At 44.3% G+C, this 16,580-nt stretch overlaps 1 protein-coding gene across 8 annotated transcripts in view; it reads left to right on the forward strand.

Moving 5' to 3' along the window:
- sick (sickie) overlaps positions 1–15,198 on the forward strand; it is a 973,111-nt gene extending 957,913 nt beyond the window's left edge. For all 8 annotated transcript variants that reach the window (XM_089586320.1, XM_089586325.1, XM_089586322.1 and 5 more), the window contains 7 exons: positions 1,598–1,708; positions 2,254–2,358; positions 4,033–4,104; positions 5,808–6,004; positions 7,792–7,910; positions 8,734–8,916; positions 11,810–15,198. In XM_089586320.1, the coding sequence (XP_089442446.1) occupies positions 1,598–1,708; positions 2,254–2,358; positions 4,033–4,104; positions 5,808–6,004; positions 7,792–7,910; positions 8,734–8,916; positions 11,810–11,908 (886 nt within the window). In that variant the 3' untranslated portion in view covers positions 11,909–15,198. The remainder of the gene's footprint in view (positions 1–1,597; positions 1,709–2,253; positions 2,359–4,032; positions 4,105–5,807; positions 6,005–7,791; positions 7,911–8,733; positions 8,917–11,809) is intronic.
- Positions 15,199–16,580: the final 1,382 nt, after the last annotated feature.

The raw sequence follows: 16,580 nt of genomic DNA on the forward strand, positions 1-16,580 counted from the left end.
TTATTTTCAGTGCTTAATATTATTGTGCACTGCTAATTAGCATCTGTCTGAGATCAAAATAACAAGACCCAAGAGTGCATATTGTCAGTGATTACTTCTGCTATGTTTTTGCTAAACTATCAAAATTGGGCAAGCGGTATCAGTTCTCGTTCTCTTCATAATTTGCTACATGGACTTTATATCTGAAACTAATGTGGCACAAATCCTGACTGGTTACGATGACCCATACGCAAAGGAGCATTTTGTATTTTTCAGGTTGATTGGAGCAGTTCGTATTTTAATGGCCTTTTCACAATTTTTTTTATTGATGTAGGCTGTTTTTTTTCAATGATGATGATCATCAGGGAGCGCAGCACCTTTGATCACCAAGTGAGGAAGGTGTCAAAGAAAGCACCATTACATTGCACCCTCCATTTCCTTCTTTGTTTTTTTTTATCTGTTCGTGTGCTGCTACGAAGGCTCTGCCACACACTACATGTTATGTGCATTCATTACACTGACTCACTCGAAACGAAATGTGCGCATATGGCTACTGCCAGACAAAAAGAACAAAACCTGTGCAGACATGTTGGCAAGTGTCCAGTGCTGCTACAGAACTACTCTTCGGGTGGCCTGTGTGAATCAAGCAGGGTGTGCTGTTGACTGCTTTGTCCCGGCCTGGCACACGCCTGTTTCTGTTCTTATAAACTGAACCTAATCCTAACAGCAGCTCAAAAGAATGAAAGACCTCGAAAGGTGATGAGGATGAGTCTTGCAAACGACGAGAATGTTTATGATAATTCACGAAATGTACGCAGTTGCTGTGATAAACAGAGAGAGAGATTACTGAATGTACGATCACAAATGACAAGAAACAAAGGATTGGGAGGCACTATCTAGGATACAAATCTCTTTCTCTTAAAGCATGACAAAAAGCGTGATGATGGTATTGTGTGTGTGGACAACAGCAGGAATAATGGGATGATGGAGGCGTTATTCATTTGAGTGTCTTGACTACTCTTGAAGCATGAAACTGGCAATGAAAAAAATTGTGCTGATGCCTTGACATTGTTGCTCCGACATCATCTCAAGCAAATTAGTGCATCAAGCGGTGCGCGTCTGGCAGCAATGCGCCTTTGGGCTTCTATCGGATAAGTCATGGTACTGGCGACAGTCGGAAGCAATATTACCATGTTTGCACCAATATAATGGGAGTTTGTTTCTAGCATTCTTTAATAATCTTCCTTAGAAAGCACTCCACATTATATTTGGAACCAAACCACAAAATTTTGTGCATTTTTTTTCTCGCTCTTCTTCGGGATACCCACAGTGAGCTCACCCACTAGGCTTGTGAGCTGTGACACAAAGTCAACTTCTCAACGACCTCAGGGAGTCGATGCCAACCACGCAGCCAATTCCACTTGAAAAAAACCACGTGTTAACATGCGCGGGAGACTTCCCACGAAATATAGCAAATTCTTTGTTCTCACCACTTCACAGAATTTAAAATTTTCCTAAGAAAATTACGGGCCTTAACTAAGAATGCCCATCAATGAGCCCAACTTTCTATCATAACCTAATCAAGTATTTTTGCTGTCTTTGCTGCACTCACGTGCAGGTCCGGCAGAGATTTGGCAGCTGGCTCCATTGCGACCTTCAGCGTGGACCACAAGTCCGCCAAGGAACTGCGTCAGTACCTGTCCAATGTCGCCGAGCAGTGTGAAAACAGGTGAGCACTAGCACATGCATTCTTTGGCTGCTAGGGTAGGCGACAGTGGCACAGGCGCAGTAAGTGAGGAAACCTGAATGGGAGCTCCAGTAGCCAGTGTATTGCCAGAATCTTGATTTGCTGTGTCTGCTTAACTCGCAGCTGTGTATAACTTTTTGAAGGAAGAACACTTGTGTCTTCCACAAAAACAAAGGCTCGAACAATCCAGCACAGGTGGAAACATGGGTGAATGTCGTGTTAAAACGGACAGACTGATTACGGATAAAATGGATAACGGAAATAGACTGATTATGGGTAAAATAGATAACGGAAACGGACAACGGAAATCGATAAAATGGACTGGTAGGATTGCTTAAAAAAGAAAAAGAGAAAGGAAACCATTTACTGGTTGTTCTTTGACCTACTTGCTACCTATTTGCTGTAATAGTGCTTAATTGCTGACTTATTTCTGCAAAGTCGTGCATATTGCATATCTTTGCATATGAAGGCAAGTAATATATGATTGTGCCAATTCAATGACGTGCCACTCTTTTCTTTTCATGCAGCAATGCCAGTGACCTGCCAGCTGTCATAATCCTGGACAACCTACACCATGTGGGGTCCCTAGGAGAAGTGTTCAATGGCTTCCTCAGTGCCAAGTACCAGAAGTGGTGAGTTATGCCAGCTCAATCTTTTGGAGTTTTAAACATATGCTTGGAGATGGCGTTTCATGAGTTTACAGTCGAGCCTTGTAAAGCTATGGGTTATGTGTTCATCTACAAGAATGCCAGCGTCGGAATACCGTATTTTCCGGTGTACAAGACGCACCCGCCATATATGCAGGCTGTCATTGAAAAAATTGGTATACAAGACGCATCCTTGTATAAGACGCACCCCAATTTACCCAGTTAGGCTAGTGAGGCTTAATTAAACATGCTTATGCGACCATCGCAAAATGCACCGTACATGTGAGAAGTTCTTAAGCAACACTAAATGATCGAAAAAGGCAACACTAACGCCATACCCGCCCACGTTTTAGCACAAAAAAAAGCGAAAGAACTCTTTTTATGTCCATAATAATTTATTTTTACATAAAACCTTCAAACTCTTCATCTTCGGATGCGCTATCGAAAAGGCAACGCGGCTGAAGCATTCTCTTCGCACTACGTACTTGCAAAGGGTGACTAAAAAAAAATGTCGGCTTCTCTTGGCTTGTCTTGACAATGGCGAGAAGCGTGACTGTCGCCATCTTTTGGCATTTCACATTACCTTTGCTTGGGGCCTCCGAAACGGCCGCGTGTTTAAGATCCTGGAAGTGGTCAACCCCGCCGTTTCATGATAAAGTTCACCTAAAAAAGTTGCGCACGGCGGTCCCCGTATTGAAGTATTAACCATGTTACAACCGCGTTATTGGTAGTAATATTTTTTCGGTGAAAAAAGCTTGAACATGAACCTGAGTAATTTCTGAAATCGCAAAAAAAACCTCGGAAAATTCGCATATAAGGCGCACCCTTGTATAGGACGCACCAGCAAGATTTTTGAAAAAAACCCACGGCTTATACACCAGAAAATACGGTAAACAATATCTCTCGAACGGCAGTTAACGGACAGCACTTAGAGAAGAACCTGAACGTATTAAACAGTTGCTGGAATTTTTCTGAAATACTATAGGTTATACAGTGATGAGTTTAGGAAAAAAAAATTGGTGCTGCTTCACACTATGCTAGCGGAACCGAAAGAGTGCTGTTGTAATGTTCTACAACACGTACCAGTATTCGTCACTTTAAATTAGACCAATTGATGGGGTAAACAATCATGATGCTGTACGCATGTGAAATGATTCTATTAAAATTCTTGGAACATCAGAGGGGTTTCAAGCTGTGTAATTCTCATGGAAGTTTTCTTTGTTTTAAAATGTTTTTTTAAGAAAATTGTGTACCCTTGCACGTTTTCGTGATTTGATTAAAAAAACAGAACCGAATTGTTTGCTTGTCCATATCCCATTAAGGTTGCAGTTTGGGTGTGTTGGTATAACATGACATGAAAGTTTAAGCGCACAACCAGAAGAAGACGATGAGATTGCTACGGTTTATAATAAATTGTTGAAATTTAGCGCTCGTGTGTTAACCGCCTTTCTTCATATATATTCTGCACTGCAGTTCATGACAAATTGTTGGAAGTTAGTGCTTGTGTGTTACCCATCTTTCTTCACCGTCCTGGTGTGGTTGTGCACTTAAACTTTCGTGTCCAGATTTGCAGAGACACACTTACCTTAAAACCTCGTGTGACCACCTCACCAGAATGGCAGAACTGATGGCATATCTGATTCTTTTGTGATGCTGCAGCCCGTACATAATTGGGACGATGAACCAGGCTACATGCTCAACAACCAACCTGCAGCTACACCACAACTTCAGGTGAGCACTGCACCCTCACCACGAATGGCAGTCTTTGGGAGCGTCGTGAGAATGTAGAATGATTCCAAAAATATTGTGGGTCAGACTTTACAGTACATATCAATATTGCAAGGTCATTTGTACACGGACCATTTCCAAGTGAGATCACACACACCACAATTTCAAGACATTTTGAATCCGTTGTCATGTGGTTCTGATGGCAAGCACTACCGCAGACAACACACTCAGGCTGACACACAACTCAGACTGTTTATTTAGCAAATTTAGAATTATTTAAACTAACTTTCTGTGTGTTTGTTAAGTCATGTCATCAAGCTTCGACTGTATGCACACAGTTAACCCTTTAACCACCAAAATAATTCCCAAAAAGGTTATCAAAATCGCCAAATTTTTGCCAATTTTTTGCGAAAATGACTGTTGTCAAGCTTAAAACATGCATTAAAGGCGAAAAGCATGTTTCATCAGCAGCTACCACCCTCTGGTGTTGAAAATGTCAACCAATGCAGTTGCCAGCCGTAATCTGTGGCAGTGGGAACAACGCAACACTGGGCCGTAAAAATGTGACTCGAGATTGACGTATTGGTACAATCTCACATGACTAGTAGAGCTCGGGATTGGTGGTCGAAAGATTAACCAATAAAAAAGTGTCCTCCTCTTGTTTGTCAGAAGAATGTACACTGTGGGCATTGATTATTGCATAATCCTTTGTCGTACTTCCTGCACTGCGACTTTGCATGGTGTGCCTGGACATGCATTGGATGCCTTCTAGATGACCATGGCTAGGCCCAATCAGTGGCTCCCACAGTGTCACTGATTGACACTGTTTGACATTGATTGGGCGTAGCCCCATTGTATTGCAACTGGTGCGGGTTTGATCTCGGCCGTGGCGGTCGATTTTCGATGGAGGCGAAATTCCAGAGGCCCGTGTACTGTGCGATGTCAGTGCACGTTAAAGAACCCCAGGTGGTCGAAATTTCCGGAGCCCTCCACTACGGCGTCCCTGATAGCCTTAGTCGCTTTGGGACGTTAAAACCCCATAAATAAATAAGCCATCTTTAGTTAGATCCACACTGCAGGCATGTATTCATGCTTGAGGCCAGCCAAAACCGTGCGACACGTTTTATCACCTCTGAATACGCAAAAGAAATTCGCATCACTGCACTCGAACATTCTATCTCCCTCCCCACACTTGAATCACGCCACATCATCTTACGCCTTTGCCTACTGCACAGCTTTTTCTACCATCCGACATCAAAGCACCCCCTGCTGAAACCACCGATCCGAACTTCCAGTCGCCACAGTCACCCCACAGCCAGCATCAAGAGCCGTACTTTGGCAATGAGCAGTTCTTTTTTTCCTGATGCAATAACCCATTAGAATGCCCTGCCCAACGACATAGTATTATGCAACGATCGCAAATCATTTTGCGTGAAACTCGCCAGTCATTTTCAGAACACGTGAACCTTTTGTTGGCCTGTACTTTTTTTCTGTATTTTTCCTGTGTTTTTCCAGTATTTTTCTGTATTTTTTTTGCTTGCCTTATTTTATAACTGCTTGATCCTCTTTATTTTATTTTTTTAGCATTTGCAGTGGTAGTGTTTTGTTCATTGTGCCTGTGTTTTCATCATGAAAACCTTATGTAATGTCCTTGGGCTTTTAAGGATGAAATAAATGAATGAAATGAAATGCCTTCCTCATGCCAGGTGGGTCCTGTGTGCCAATCACATGGAGCCCGTGAAGGGTTTCCTGGGCCGCTTCCTCCGGCGGCGCCTGGTCGAGGAAGAGGTCAGTGCGGGCGTGCGGTTCACCGAGCTGGGCAAGGTGGTGGACTGGATGTCCCGCATCTGGCACCAGCTCAACCAGTTCCTCGAGACGCACAGCTCCTCGGATGTCACCATCGGTGAGTGAGGAGCCCCCTTTCCACTGTCGCTTGACCGATGGCCTCAGTGGTCAACTTTCACACTGTTAAGTGGCCACTGGTCCTCGACGGTAACGGAGGGGAGTCCAAGAAAAAGCAAGCGTAGCAGCGGGCGGTAGAAAGTTAGGTGGGCGGATGACACTAAGAAGTTTGTGGGGATACGGTGGCCGCAACTGGCAAAGGACAGGGTTAATAGGAGAGGCGTGGGAGAGGCCTTTGCCCTGCAGTGGGACTAGTCAGGCTGATGATGATGTACCACATATCCAGCACGTGCTAGGCGACCCAGCCCGATTGAAAGTCTTCAAAACTATGTAAGAATACACATGTCAGTGGTGCATCTCTTTAATGATTTTAACTGTCCACCTTCGAAGACTCCCAGTAGTTTTTGCTACTGGGAGGAACAAACTGAAGCCGATTGAAGGCAAAAGGTGAGTGGTTGCATATTTTTAATTTCTATGAATCGTAGTGCAAGGAGACTACCAATCTGTAAGGCTCCATCTGCTGTCCTCGAAAGGGCATCTTGGAAAGGGAATGCAACCTTCCTTAAAAAAGCATCCTGTGTTCTGGTAGGCTGTTAAGCTTTTATTCTTTTCAGGAGTGTGTCTCTATAGAACAGTGGTAGCCGATCTTGCACAGTTCGTATTAGCAGCTCCATAGTGTGCTATAGATTACGTGCAACCAAGATCTATTGGATATGCTGCTCTGAAGAAGTTCATGAATGGTGTTTATACTGCAAAGCAATGGAATATTTATAGCAGGTAACTGTAACGACTGCACCAAAGACGACAGTAAAACAAGATCATGGAAGAAGGGTAAGAGTGGTAAGACGCGATCACGAGATCAAAACAGTGCAATCAAGGAAAAGCCTGCAAGGTATTGAAAAACTTGGGAATTCAAAAGTAGAGTGATTACAAGTAGAATGCTACAAGAACTACAAACACATGATTACAGTAGATAAAGCAAGGTCAGCGGTTATTAAGGGCAGAGGTATCCTTTGGCAGCAAGTGAGTGCGAAAGTTCTGTGATAGTTTCAATGTACTGGGTGGCAATCCATGGCCACTGAAGATTGCTGGCCATCGTGGGACCACGTGAGGATGGCATTGGAGTGGGGCTACCTGTGATTATCTGAGCAGATTGTATCAGCCCAAAGCGCACTGCCATGGCCGCAACGGTGGCCTCTCTTTTGGCCCCTCTCTGGGAAGTTATGAGAAAGGCATGAGCAAACGATAAGCATGGCTCGTCTGGCCCGCCACTCAACCCATGCTGTGATTATCTTGAGCCTTCGAAGCAACGATGTGCAAAATCTCATGATATGTACAAATGTGCTTTCCCCTCACCTTGACTGACACACTCAGTGGCTCAGTGGGACCACAAGCACCTAGGCTGCTTGTGGTTACACATGCATTAGCAGGTTTTGCTCTCACTACCTCCGTATGTAACGCTATGGGGACAGGGGCATGGGTGTGGTGACACCCTGCTGTAATTACAAAGCCTTAGGAGGCAGCTTGTGAGATATGTGCAGTGCTGATGATACCAAAGCATCTTCTTGAATAAAGAGAAATTCGAATTATAATGAGAATGGAGGGATCCTTTATACTTAGTTTTTTTTTTGGCTTTGGTACTCTGTAAATTGTCATACTGACCTAGACGCAGGTGAAGAAGCAATGCTTGAGGATGCACACTTGATCAGTTGGGTCTTCATGAATTTGTAATGCTGGCTCTCTCAGTCTTGACTGAAAGCCTCAAGTATGTAATGTGTCTCCTTCTAGGCCCTCGGCTGTTCCTGGCATGCCCAATGGATCTGGCGGGCTCCCAGGTGTGGTTCACAGACCTCTGGAACTACAGCATCGTACCGTACCTGCTGGAAGCTGTTCGCGAGGGCCTGCAGGTAATGTGGTGTTGGTGAACACCGAAGCTCACCCACTCTGGGTAACCTACAATACCTTAGGTGAAGCAGGCAAACAAAAAAAATGTGGAAGTAGCTCGAAGTCGTATTCTTGCTCGCAGCAGCACTCCTATGATGTAGTGAACAAAAGCACAGCCCTTACACCACACACTGTGCCACAACCCTGGAACGGAACAAAGTAACAGTAATACTACTCAACTGCCAGATTTGCACAGAACACAAAGGCGACCGTGTGTGTGTATAAGTTGAATGTGTGACTGGTGAGCCAGGCCAAGCAAATCAACAGAAAAACAACAGACTCCTGGTCAGTTTCTGGCCCAGAAGTCATAGTGGCCTCTCCAGGCTAACATGTCATGCATTCAGAGTGTGATGGGGAAGAGTGGACAATAAGTACAGAAAGTTGGGCTAGTTGGTGTGGATTCATACTTAGCAGCCGGGAGCTGATAGAAGCTTACTTGATTAAAAAAGAAGGAGACGCGTGTGCCGCATCGCCGTCGGTCAGCCTAGTATGAGCAGACAGTACGGGGGGGTTGGCTTGATGTGATTGCACTTGTTATCCTGTTGTTGTGTTCGTATTTCACGCAGGAATGATATGTCATAGGTTTCCTTTGCACGCGTGGTAGTGGTTGTTGTGTTTCAATTTTGTTTTTTCTAACGCCTTTAAAAGCTTCCCTTCCGTGGATAAAAAATTCAGTTGATAGTCTGCGCTTGTGTTGTGTCTCCTCGTTCGCTTTGGTCCTCGTTTTCTTGCGCTGCAAAGTATGAAGTGTGGACAGCTGAGTTCTATATCGCCATTTCCACGCAGCTGTACGGGCGAAGGGCGCCCTGGGAAGACCCAGCAGAGTGGGTGCTGGAGACGTACCCTTGGCCAGGATCAGCATCTGAAGCTCCGCAGCTGCTCCGGTTACGGCCCGAGGATGTGGGATATGACCCCAGTGCAGGCCCCAAAGTTGTTCCTGACCAGCCTGACTCTGAGGCAGATCCCCTGGTGGGTTATTACCTTGTGCTGGCCTTGAGTACGCGCCGCGGTGGCTCAGTGGTTACGGCGCTCGGCTGCTGACCCGAAAGACGCGGGTTCGATCCCGGTCGCGGCGGTTGAATTTCTTTGGAGGAGAAATTCTAGAGGCCCGTGTACTGTGCGATGTCAGTGCACGTTAAAGAACCCCAGGTGGTCGAAATTTCCGGAGCCCTCCACTACGGCGTCTCTCATAGCCTTAGTCACTTTGGGACGTTAAACCCCATAAACCAAACCAAACCAGCATTCAAATCAAATAAAATTTATTTTCGAACATTGCTACAATGTTGGTGGCTTTCATGACAAAAAGCTGTGAACGCGGCTTGACAAGGTCAGGGAGCCATTTCGGCAGCAGCAACTCTAGATACTCAGTGAAATGATTCAAATACATGCGAATATAGCAATAGAATGCATACCTTACATATTCAGTAGAATAGTTGAAATGCAAGAGAATATTGGAATGCAGTACATGCTAAATTATGTTGGTGAAAAGAGAAAACGATCTACATAACAGTAAAATTGCACTACAAACGAATGGAATTAGTATTTATAAAGAATCAAGACACTCTCATCAAGACTAACTCAGTGAAGGCGAATTACAGGATAAGATGAAATATGTAAGGCGGTTTGGTTGGTTACCGATAGGACTGAATGTTATAAAAATCTGCTAAAGACGAACTGTTTCGCAAGTGATTCTGTTGAGACGAACTTTCACACTGACCATGACCCCCAGTGACCCTGCGCAGCTGCACTCGTGGGGCGTCTGCGCAGCACTGTAGAGCGAAGGAAAAAGATGTAAAGCATTTCCACGCAAGAAAGCGCACCCCCACGAGATAGCTTCCGCAGTACTTTTCTCTGTTGTGCAGAGAAGGTGCCTTGTGGGGGCATGATTGCTGGCAAGAAAGCCTTCTTGCCGATGCTGGAAAGGCAGGGGGATCTTTGCTTCTTCCTATGCGCAACGCAGAGATGCAAGATGTCAGCAGCGTGCACGTATCACGTGCCACGCGTAGACACCAGTGGACTAAAAGACGCATGGGTGTAGAGTATGTACACTCGTTGACTTGGGGCTTAAACAGCTGCTAGCCGAATTGTGAACTGCATGACATGACGTCGCAATAGGTGTTATTGTGGCCTAGAAGCGGCCGGATATTGGCGTCGCATGGGCACTGCCTGCTGCTGACAAAACAGCACATGGGGAACCTGCTCGTATAGTTGACAGCAGCTACTCTGCAGAAGGAGTGAAATAAGAGAGATGCACACAGCTCCCCAACTATGCCACTTCAGAGCACTCAGAAGTGGAAGTCACGGAGAAAACAAAAACAAATAGCAGTCGCTGGAGAAGAAAAAGTGCTAAAAAGGGTGGGTGGAAAGCAGAACATGTGAACAATGGTGTTTTCAGTTTGCTAGGATAACATGCCGATTTCATGCCCTCATTGTTCAGCTCACTTCATACATAGTGCCATATATGTTCTATTTGCAATTATCTGCTCACTACAAGGTCATTTTATTCATTGTTTTGCTGCAACACATATTTGGACGCCCATAGCAAGCTCACATATCTTTTCTGGGGACGCTTCGTTTAAGACAAACTTGTGGTAAGATGAACAAATTTTATGGTCCCTTCAAGGGAGTCTACTGTGTACATATGTATAAAACGAAGTGCACAGTGGAGCACTTTGGCTAGAGCAAATGTAGGCATGTTGCTTTTGTGTTTAGCTGACAGCACTACAATGAATGTAATGGGAAAGACAAAATTAAAGAAAAATGGGCACGCGGCTGCATAAAAAGACATTTAGGACAGTTTGTTTTGGTGCAAGAAATAAAAATGAGTGAAAGGATATTGGTGAACACATCGTTGATAGCCCCGACATTGTTCAGCCCACTGTGCATGAGAGGAGAGGGATGAGGACTTGCATTTGAGTGTCCATCTTTAATTACTTGGAGGAAGAAAGATCTTGCAGTTCAGCAGTCAACTCAAAGGGTCATTTTGGGTAACTGGTGAAATTTTTAATTTTACATTTTTTTCTTTAACCCTTTGCGGGTCGAATTATTTTGAAGAAAACTTTCCCAGGTGGTCAAATTACTTTATTGCGGATCTTGAATCTACAAAATGTATATAATCGAGAATATAATCGAGAAAAAAAATTAGGAACAGTACTTTGGTGACAGCATCACTCACAACTGGAAAATGTTCAATAGAATTTCGAAGTGTGGTATTCCTTAAAACACGGGTCCACGCACAGCGCCTTATCACAGACTGCACACATAAAACGCGTGTCTGCTCTCCTCTTGGTTCGAGGAGTTGTGTTGGCACACACATGGCATCTTCTCTGCGTGCGGCTGCCTTGGGCAGAGGTTTGAGGTGATAAGCAAGCTAAGAGCAGCGCCGATAAAGATAGAAATCAACTTCGGCAGCCCCTGCAAGATAGTGCTGACAAAAAGAAAACTCAAATTTCGCACGACTCCGTTGCGATCACGCGGCGAAACCAAAACTACAAAAGGGGTGTTGCCGCAGTCTGTGCCGCGGGGCTAAAGCTAGACATAAGTTCTGCCTATCTCCGTAAGAAGGCAGCACAAAATTCAAACACTTCTTGTAAGTCCTAAGAGGTGGCAGCACCCCCCAGTGAGCACGCATTGTTCTTTTGGCGCAAATTTCAAACGGAAGATCGAAACCGTACCCGTACGGCAAAGACCTTGCGGGACAGAAAACCGCCGCCGTACATATACGGCAAAAACCTTCAAAGGGTTAACACACTCCCACGTCATCCTGAGGACCTCAGATAATTTGTTTTTGCTCATAACTTGGCAAACTTCCTTAGTGGCAGAGAAACAAGATCACGTTCATTTTGCATTTCCATCCATGCAGCTCAACATGCTCATGCGTCTCCAAGAAGCAGCGAGCTACTCAAGTCCACAGAGCAATGACCCCGAAACGACGGACTTGGAGGCCACAAGTGCTTCCTAACCTGCTTCCAAGACTCGCTGAACGAGTGGTCCATGTGGAACTCCTCCGAACCCGTGCTGTGTAGCTACGGCAACAAGGTTGCCAGGTCATCGGAACAAAACCAGAACTATCAGCTGCCCTACTCGGTGCTGGAAGGAAAAATGACAGGCATTTGGTGTGCTGTTGTTTGTTGTCTTGTCAAATTTTGTACATTTTTCAAACCACTTTTTAGCCATGAACAAAAATAAGCTGCCTGCGCTGAATTTGCCAGCCAAAAAGGAGCAAAACTCTAGACCTAGTCTTGTTTTTTTTGAAAATGCTATCAAAGAGAAATATGGGTGGCAGACACCCTGTACATATACTGACCGCATGTGTGTAAATAAGAAATGTACACCTGCCTTTTTTGTTTTAAAGTTAAGCGTCACTGTAATACGTACTAATGTCTTGTACAGAATAAAAGAGAAGTGAAACGAGACTAGCGAGAATGGTTCACCAGATATTCTTGTATGCGCATCTTTTATACTGCATGAACACTTCTGAGAACTCTGTTCTAGATCTATTATGACAAATGCATATGCTGTGTGGCAGGGAGAGAGTAACACTGACACCAAAATATAACTTACTGAGTTCATGCGTGCCGCAAGGTTGAGTGGGAACACACAAAACTCAGGCTTACCTTTATTTTTCAGGAGCAGATTAAATATTTGGCCATGTGAAGTTTAACCAAAATAAGGCATCAATTTGTTGATGCTTTTTTAATGCTAGTTATGAAGCTCTCAATGCAGTTGAGATCTATATTTCATTGCATTTGTGTCTTCCAAAATTCAAGTTATGCGTAGGTGATCTACTGCTCAGTCTAGCACTTTGGTTTGATTAGGGGCTACCGAGAGCACTGATGAGATCGTGATAAAATTATGACTGGCATTACGAAACCATTAGAAAATTGTGTATTCAGTTGATTGGCGTAATACATATATCACTGAATATTTCTGAATTGGAGTGTGGGTCGGAAATTCCAGATTGGCAGCAAATAACAAAGAGTGTTAAATCTGAGCTGTGAATAAACTTGCGTGATCAGAACTGGCATGGGAGAAAAGCATCCTAACTACATTGGATACAACTCAAAATGGCAGCGGCAAATGCCCTCAAAGGATACCTTCCAGCCATTGTGTTTGACCGATTGTGATTATGTCGTGGTTAATCCTATTTCACGGAGGCACCTGTCAGTCATTTGCAATTTCACGCTAGGGGATTAACTACCATGTCATGGGAACCGGTCACCTCTATTGGCTGGAGGACCACTTCTGAATGCCTTTGCCATTGCCTTCTTGAGTTGTGTCCGACTCTGGTATTCTTACCATGAGCAGTATTTTGCAAATGAGGAAAAGCATCTAAATTCCAGTCATCTTTATTGCTATACACTTCTGAACGTGGTTGGTATGACCACTACATCCCATTCATTGCTATGAAGATCCGTGTCTCTCTATGTTTAAGATTTGTTGCATAAAGCACAAGAATGAAGTAAATCAGTATGCGTGATAGCTGACTAGAACAACTGCACCAGATAAAAATTGCTATTGTGCTCTTCTAGGCACTTGTGAAGCTGCATCCAATTCATGTTCAATGATAGACATCAAAGGTGCCATCCTCCTTAAAACTAAGCCAACGTTGTATGTTGAGGGTGTGAACATATCAGACTGGCTGTTTGTTACAGTGTCTGCGCTATGTACAATGGCCAGTCGTGTCTTTTACGTACAAGAAGTGCTTTACGTAAGATAAAACTGAGGCGTACTGCAGCTCTGACTGTGCTATCGTTGGATGTGTAAGAGGGCATGTTTACTTAGTACGTAGATGTGTTAAGCACTGGTACTTGCCAAAAAAAGAAGCAGTTTTTGGAAATGGCAGCAAGCATGGTGGATTTCATCACTGGCGTGCTTTGCTTTGTAAACGTGAATCAAGACTCTATACATGCTGTTGCTTCTGCAGGATATCTCACAGTGGATCATCCTTGGTGCAGAATGCGCAGTGATATGTATGTGGGTTTTAAAGCAGGGTTTTTGAGTTTGGAAGCCTTTGTTGGTCATAAGCCTTGCCTTCCAGGAAGATTTTGTTACTTACCGTTTGCTGAAAACATTAAATACTCAAAACTACACGCAAGTGTTTGCATGTGCACACTGCTCTTTTCCATGCTTGATATAAAAAACTGCAACAATTATGTTCACCTTGGATCTTTGTGTCATTTACTATAATTAGCTGTTGCACCTCTGTGGACTTTCCATAACACCAGCGGCCACAATAAAAAAAACATTGTGCAGTCTGGAATAAAAATACATTGTTGGATGTTGTACATGGCTACACCTGACGGCACAACTAAACTTTTAATTGGCTATAAGATGCTAAGAACTGCATCCATGACGCAATATTGTTTCCGTTACGTATAAGTTTAGCCCATTGCAGGAAAAGCCTATCTTGCTGAACACCTCCTCTGTTTTGTTTCATGCAAGCTGCACCATAAAGTTACTAGGACACCATTTCTGTATGAAGATAGAGTGAGCAGTAGTATTTTTCTGTTGGAGCATTCTTAAGTTCAGTAGGGCACTTCAAAATTTTGATCTAGCTTTTTACCATGACTTGTCTCGCTTGTCTATCATGCTATGGCTTGAAACAATGTGTGCATGTTCTTGCAGAAACCTACTGGCCGAATAGATAAAAAAACTGACTCTTGGAAGCCACAATGATTAAAGAAAGATGCAATCAACTGAACATAGCTATTCAGTGACTCGCTAACACCAAATGCTGCAGAAGAACAACTTGGGTGTGCAATCATTGAATTAATTTTACCGTTCCCATAACACTTGTTCTACGTTGTACTTTACCTGGTGTGATCCCGCAGTGCCTGTTCACAATGAGTCCATTTTTACAAAAACCTGGTTTATGAAGGCAGTTTGCTCTGGATGCACTTTTGTAGAAAAGCCTGGTGTGGTGCAGAAGGGAAGCAGCGTGTGATTCGGAGGAACAAAATTACTAGTACTGGATGTTTTCAGTTCACTAACTGTCATGATTATGACAATGAAATCCACTGCAACAGCATTCAGAGGTGACCTTAATGAGTTTCTTGTCTCACTTCAAGGCCAGGCAAGGTGTGTTTTCCCGGCGTGTCATCCCTGTGCTTGTCTTAAAAAGGCATATTTTCAACCATTTGACAAAAGATGTTAATGCATGCCCTTTGAGATGGAGGTGACTATTGCTCTGCCCTGACGAGTGTGGAAAGTGGAGTGTGGCGATGGTGTGATTAAAACATTTTTATCTCATGTTGCCAGTCTCTGTTTGCCTCCCAAACATCCAGCACTGTGCTGACGTGTAGTGAAGTGTTGACAATCTGCCAGGGTCTGGTATTTTAGTTGCACATTGACAGGCCAAAAATAAGGATTCAGGAAAGTAATATTCAGTGTAAGACTGAGTAGATAAGAATGTGAGGAAGTGTTTCTCTGCTTGACTACAAATAAGGCCCCAATACTCTGTTTCATACAACAGGTGCAATGCTGTCGAAGCTGGTGCTCTTGTTTGTGCTCCCTACATCCACGATAATAAAGTAGTGCGTTCTTTGTGGAGCAAAAAACAATAAATGCTTTGCCTCTAGGCCTATATATGATACATTTCTCATCAGCTTTGACAAAATGCGCTCTTGCTGATGACACGCTTCGCTTTCTCGTGAGACCACTCTGCCACTGAACAAGCGCGGAGTAACACGACTCCCTTTATTTTTTTTTAGGCGTAATTCCTACTTGCCCCATTAGGTGAAAACCGCTCTGTGTGTATGTGTGATAATTAACACTCGATGGCTCCCATAAAAGATGGCGTCCTCATGCAACCTGGCAGATGATGGCTAAATTAATAATTGGTCACGTGAGGTTGGTTGGGACAACCTGGATCGTAAAAGTCCCACTGGTGGCATCACCTGCCATACTAAGGCAGTGGCGCATCGCTAGAGCACTGTACCATGGGTGGTAGAGGACTCCCAGGTATCTATGAATGATAAGTAGAGAAAGACCAATTCTGCATATACGGGCATCGACCCATTAGCTATTGCATCATACCCTCAGCCACGGTACGCGTCAACTGCCTTCATGAAGTTAGCGCGCAGACCAGAAGGGGTGCGGTGGTGGCTACGTAAAGCCATGCAGAATTAGAAATGCCAGATGCATGGCATTGGGTTTCATCACGCCGCAGTACGCTGCAACTGTGTTCACAAAGTGAGTGCGCGGGCTTGACAGAAGTAAGGTAAATTACTAATTTATAATGCGAGGAGGGCGTTTTAGGCCTCTAGAGCCATCTGAACGTTTATACGAATATAGCTTGTGGGGTTTAAAAAGGGGGAGATAAACACGTTCTTTCCGTTTAAGCGCGGCTGACACAGTTCAAAGCCGCGCGGACCCCACCCCGTGGTCGCGAGCGCTACCGAGCACACGGCGACCACGGCGGGCCTTGCTCTGCGGGAACAAAGGAACGACACACAGGCTGACACAAACAAGGCATTTATTGCTATAACAACAATAACGCCAGCTAGCAACAAAATACACTAAGGAATCGAGGATGTCCGACTCACCAGCACGGTTACGAGCGAACGTTCGCCCACTTTAGGGCAGGGGAAAAACTCCGAGGCCGGACGGGACGAGCTGAGGGGAACATGTTT

This window comes from Amblyomma mixtum, chromosome 4 (genome assembly GCF_055824585.1).
Source record: "Amblyomma mixtum isolate Tamu chromosome 4, ASM5582458v1, whole genome shotgun sequence".
NCBI classification, from domain to species: domain Eukaryota; kingdom Metazoa; phylum Arthropoda; class Arachnida; order Ixodida; family Ixodidae; genus Amblyomma; species Amblyomma mixtum.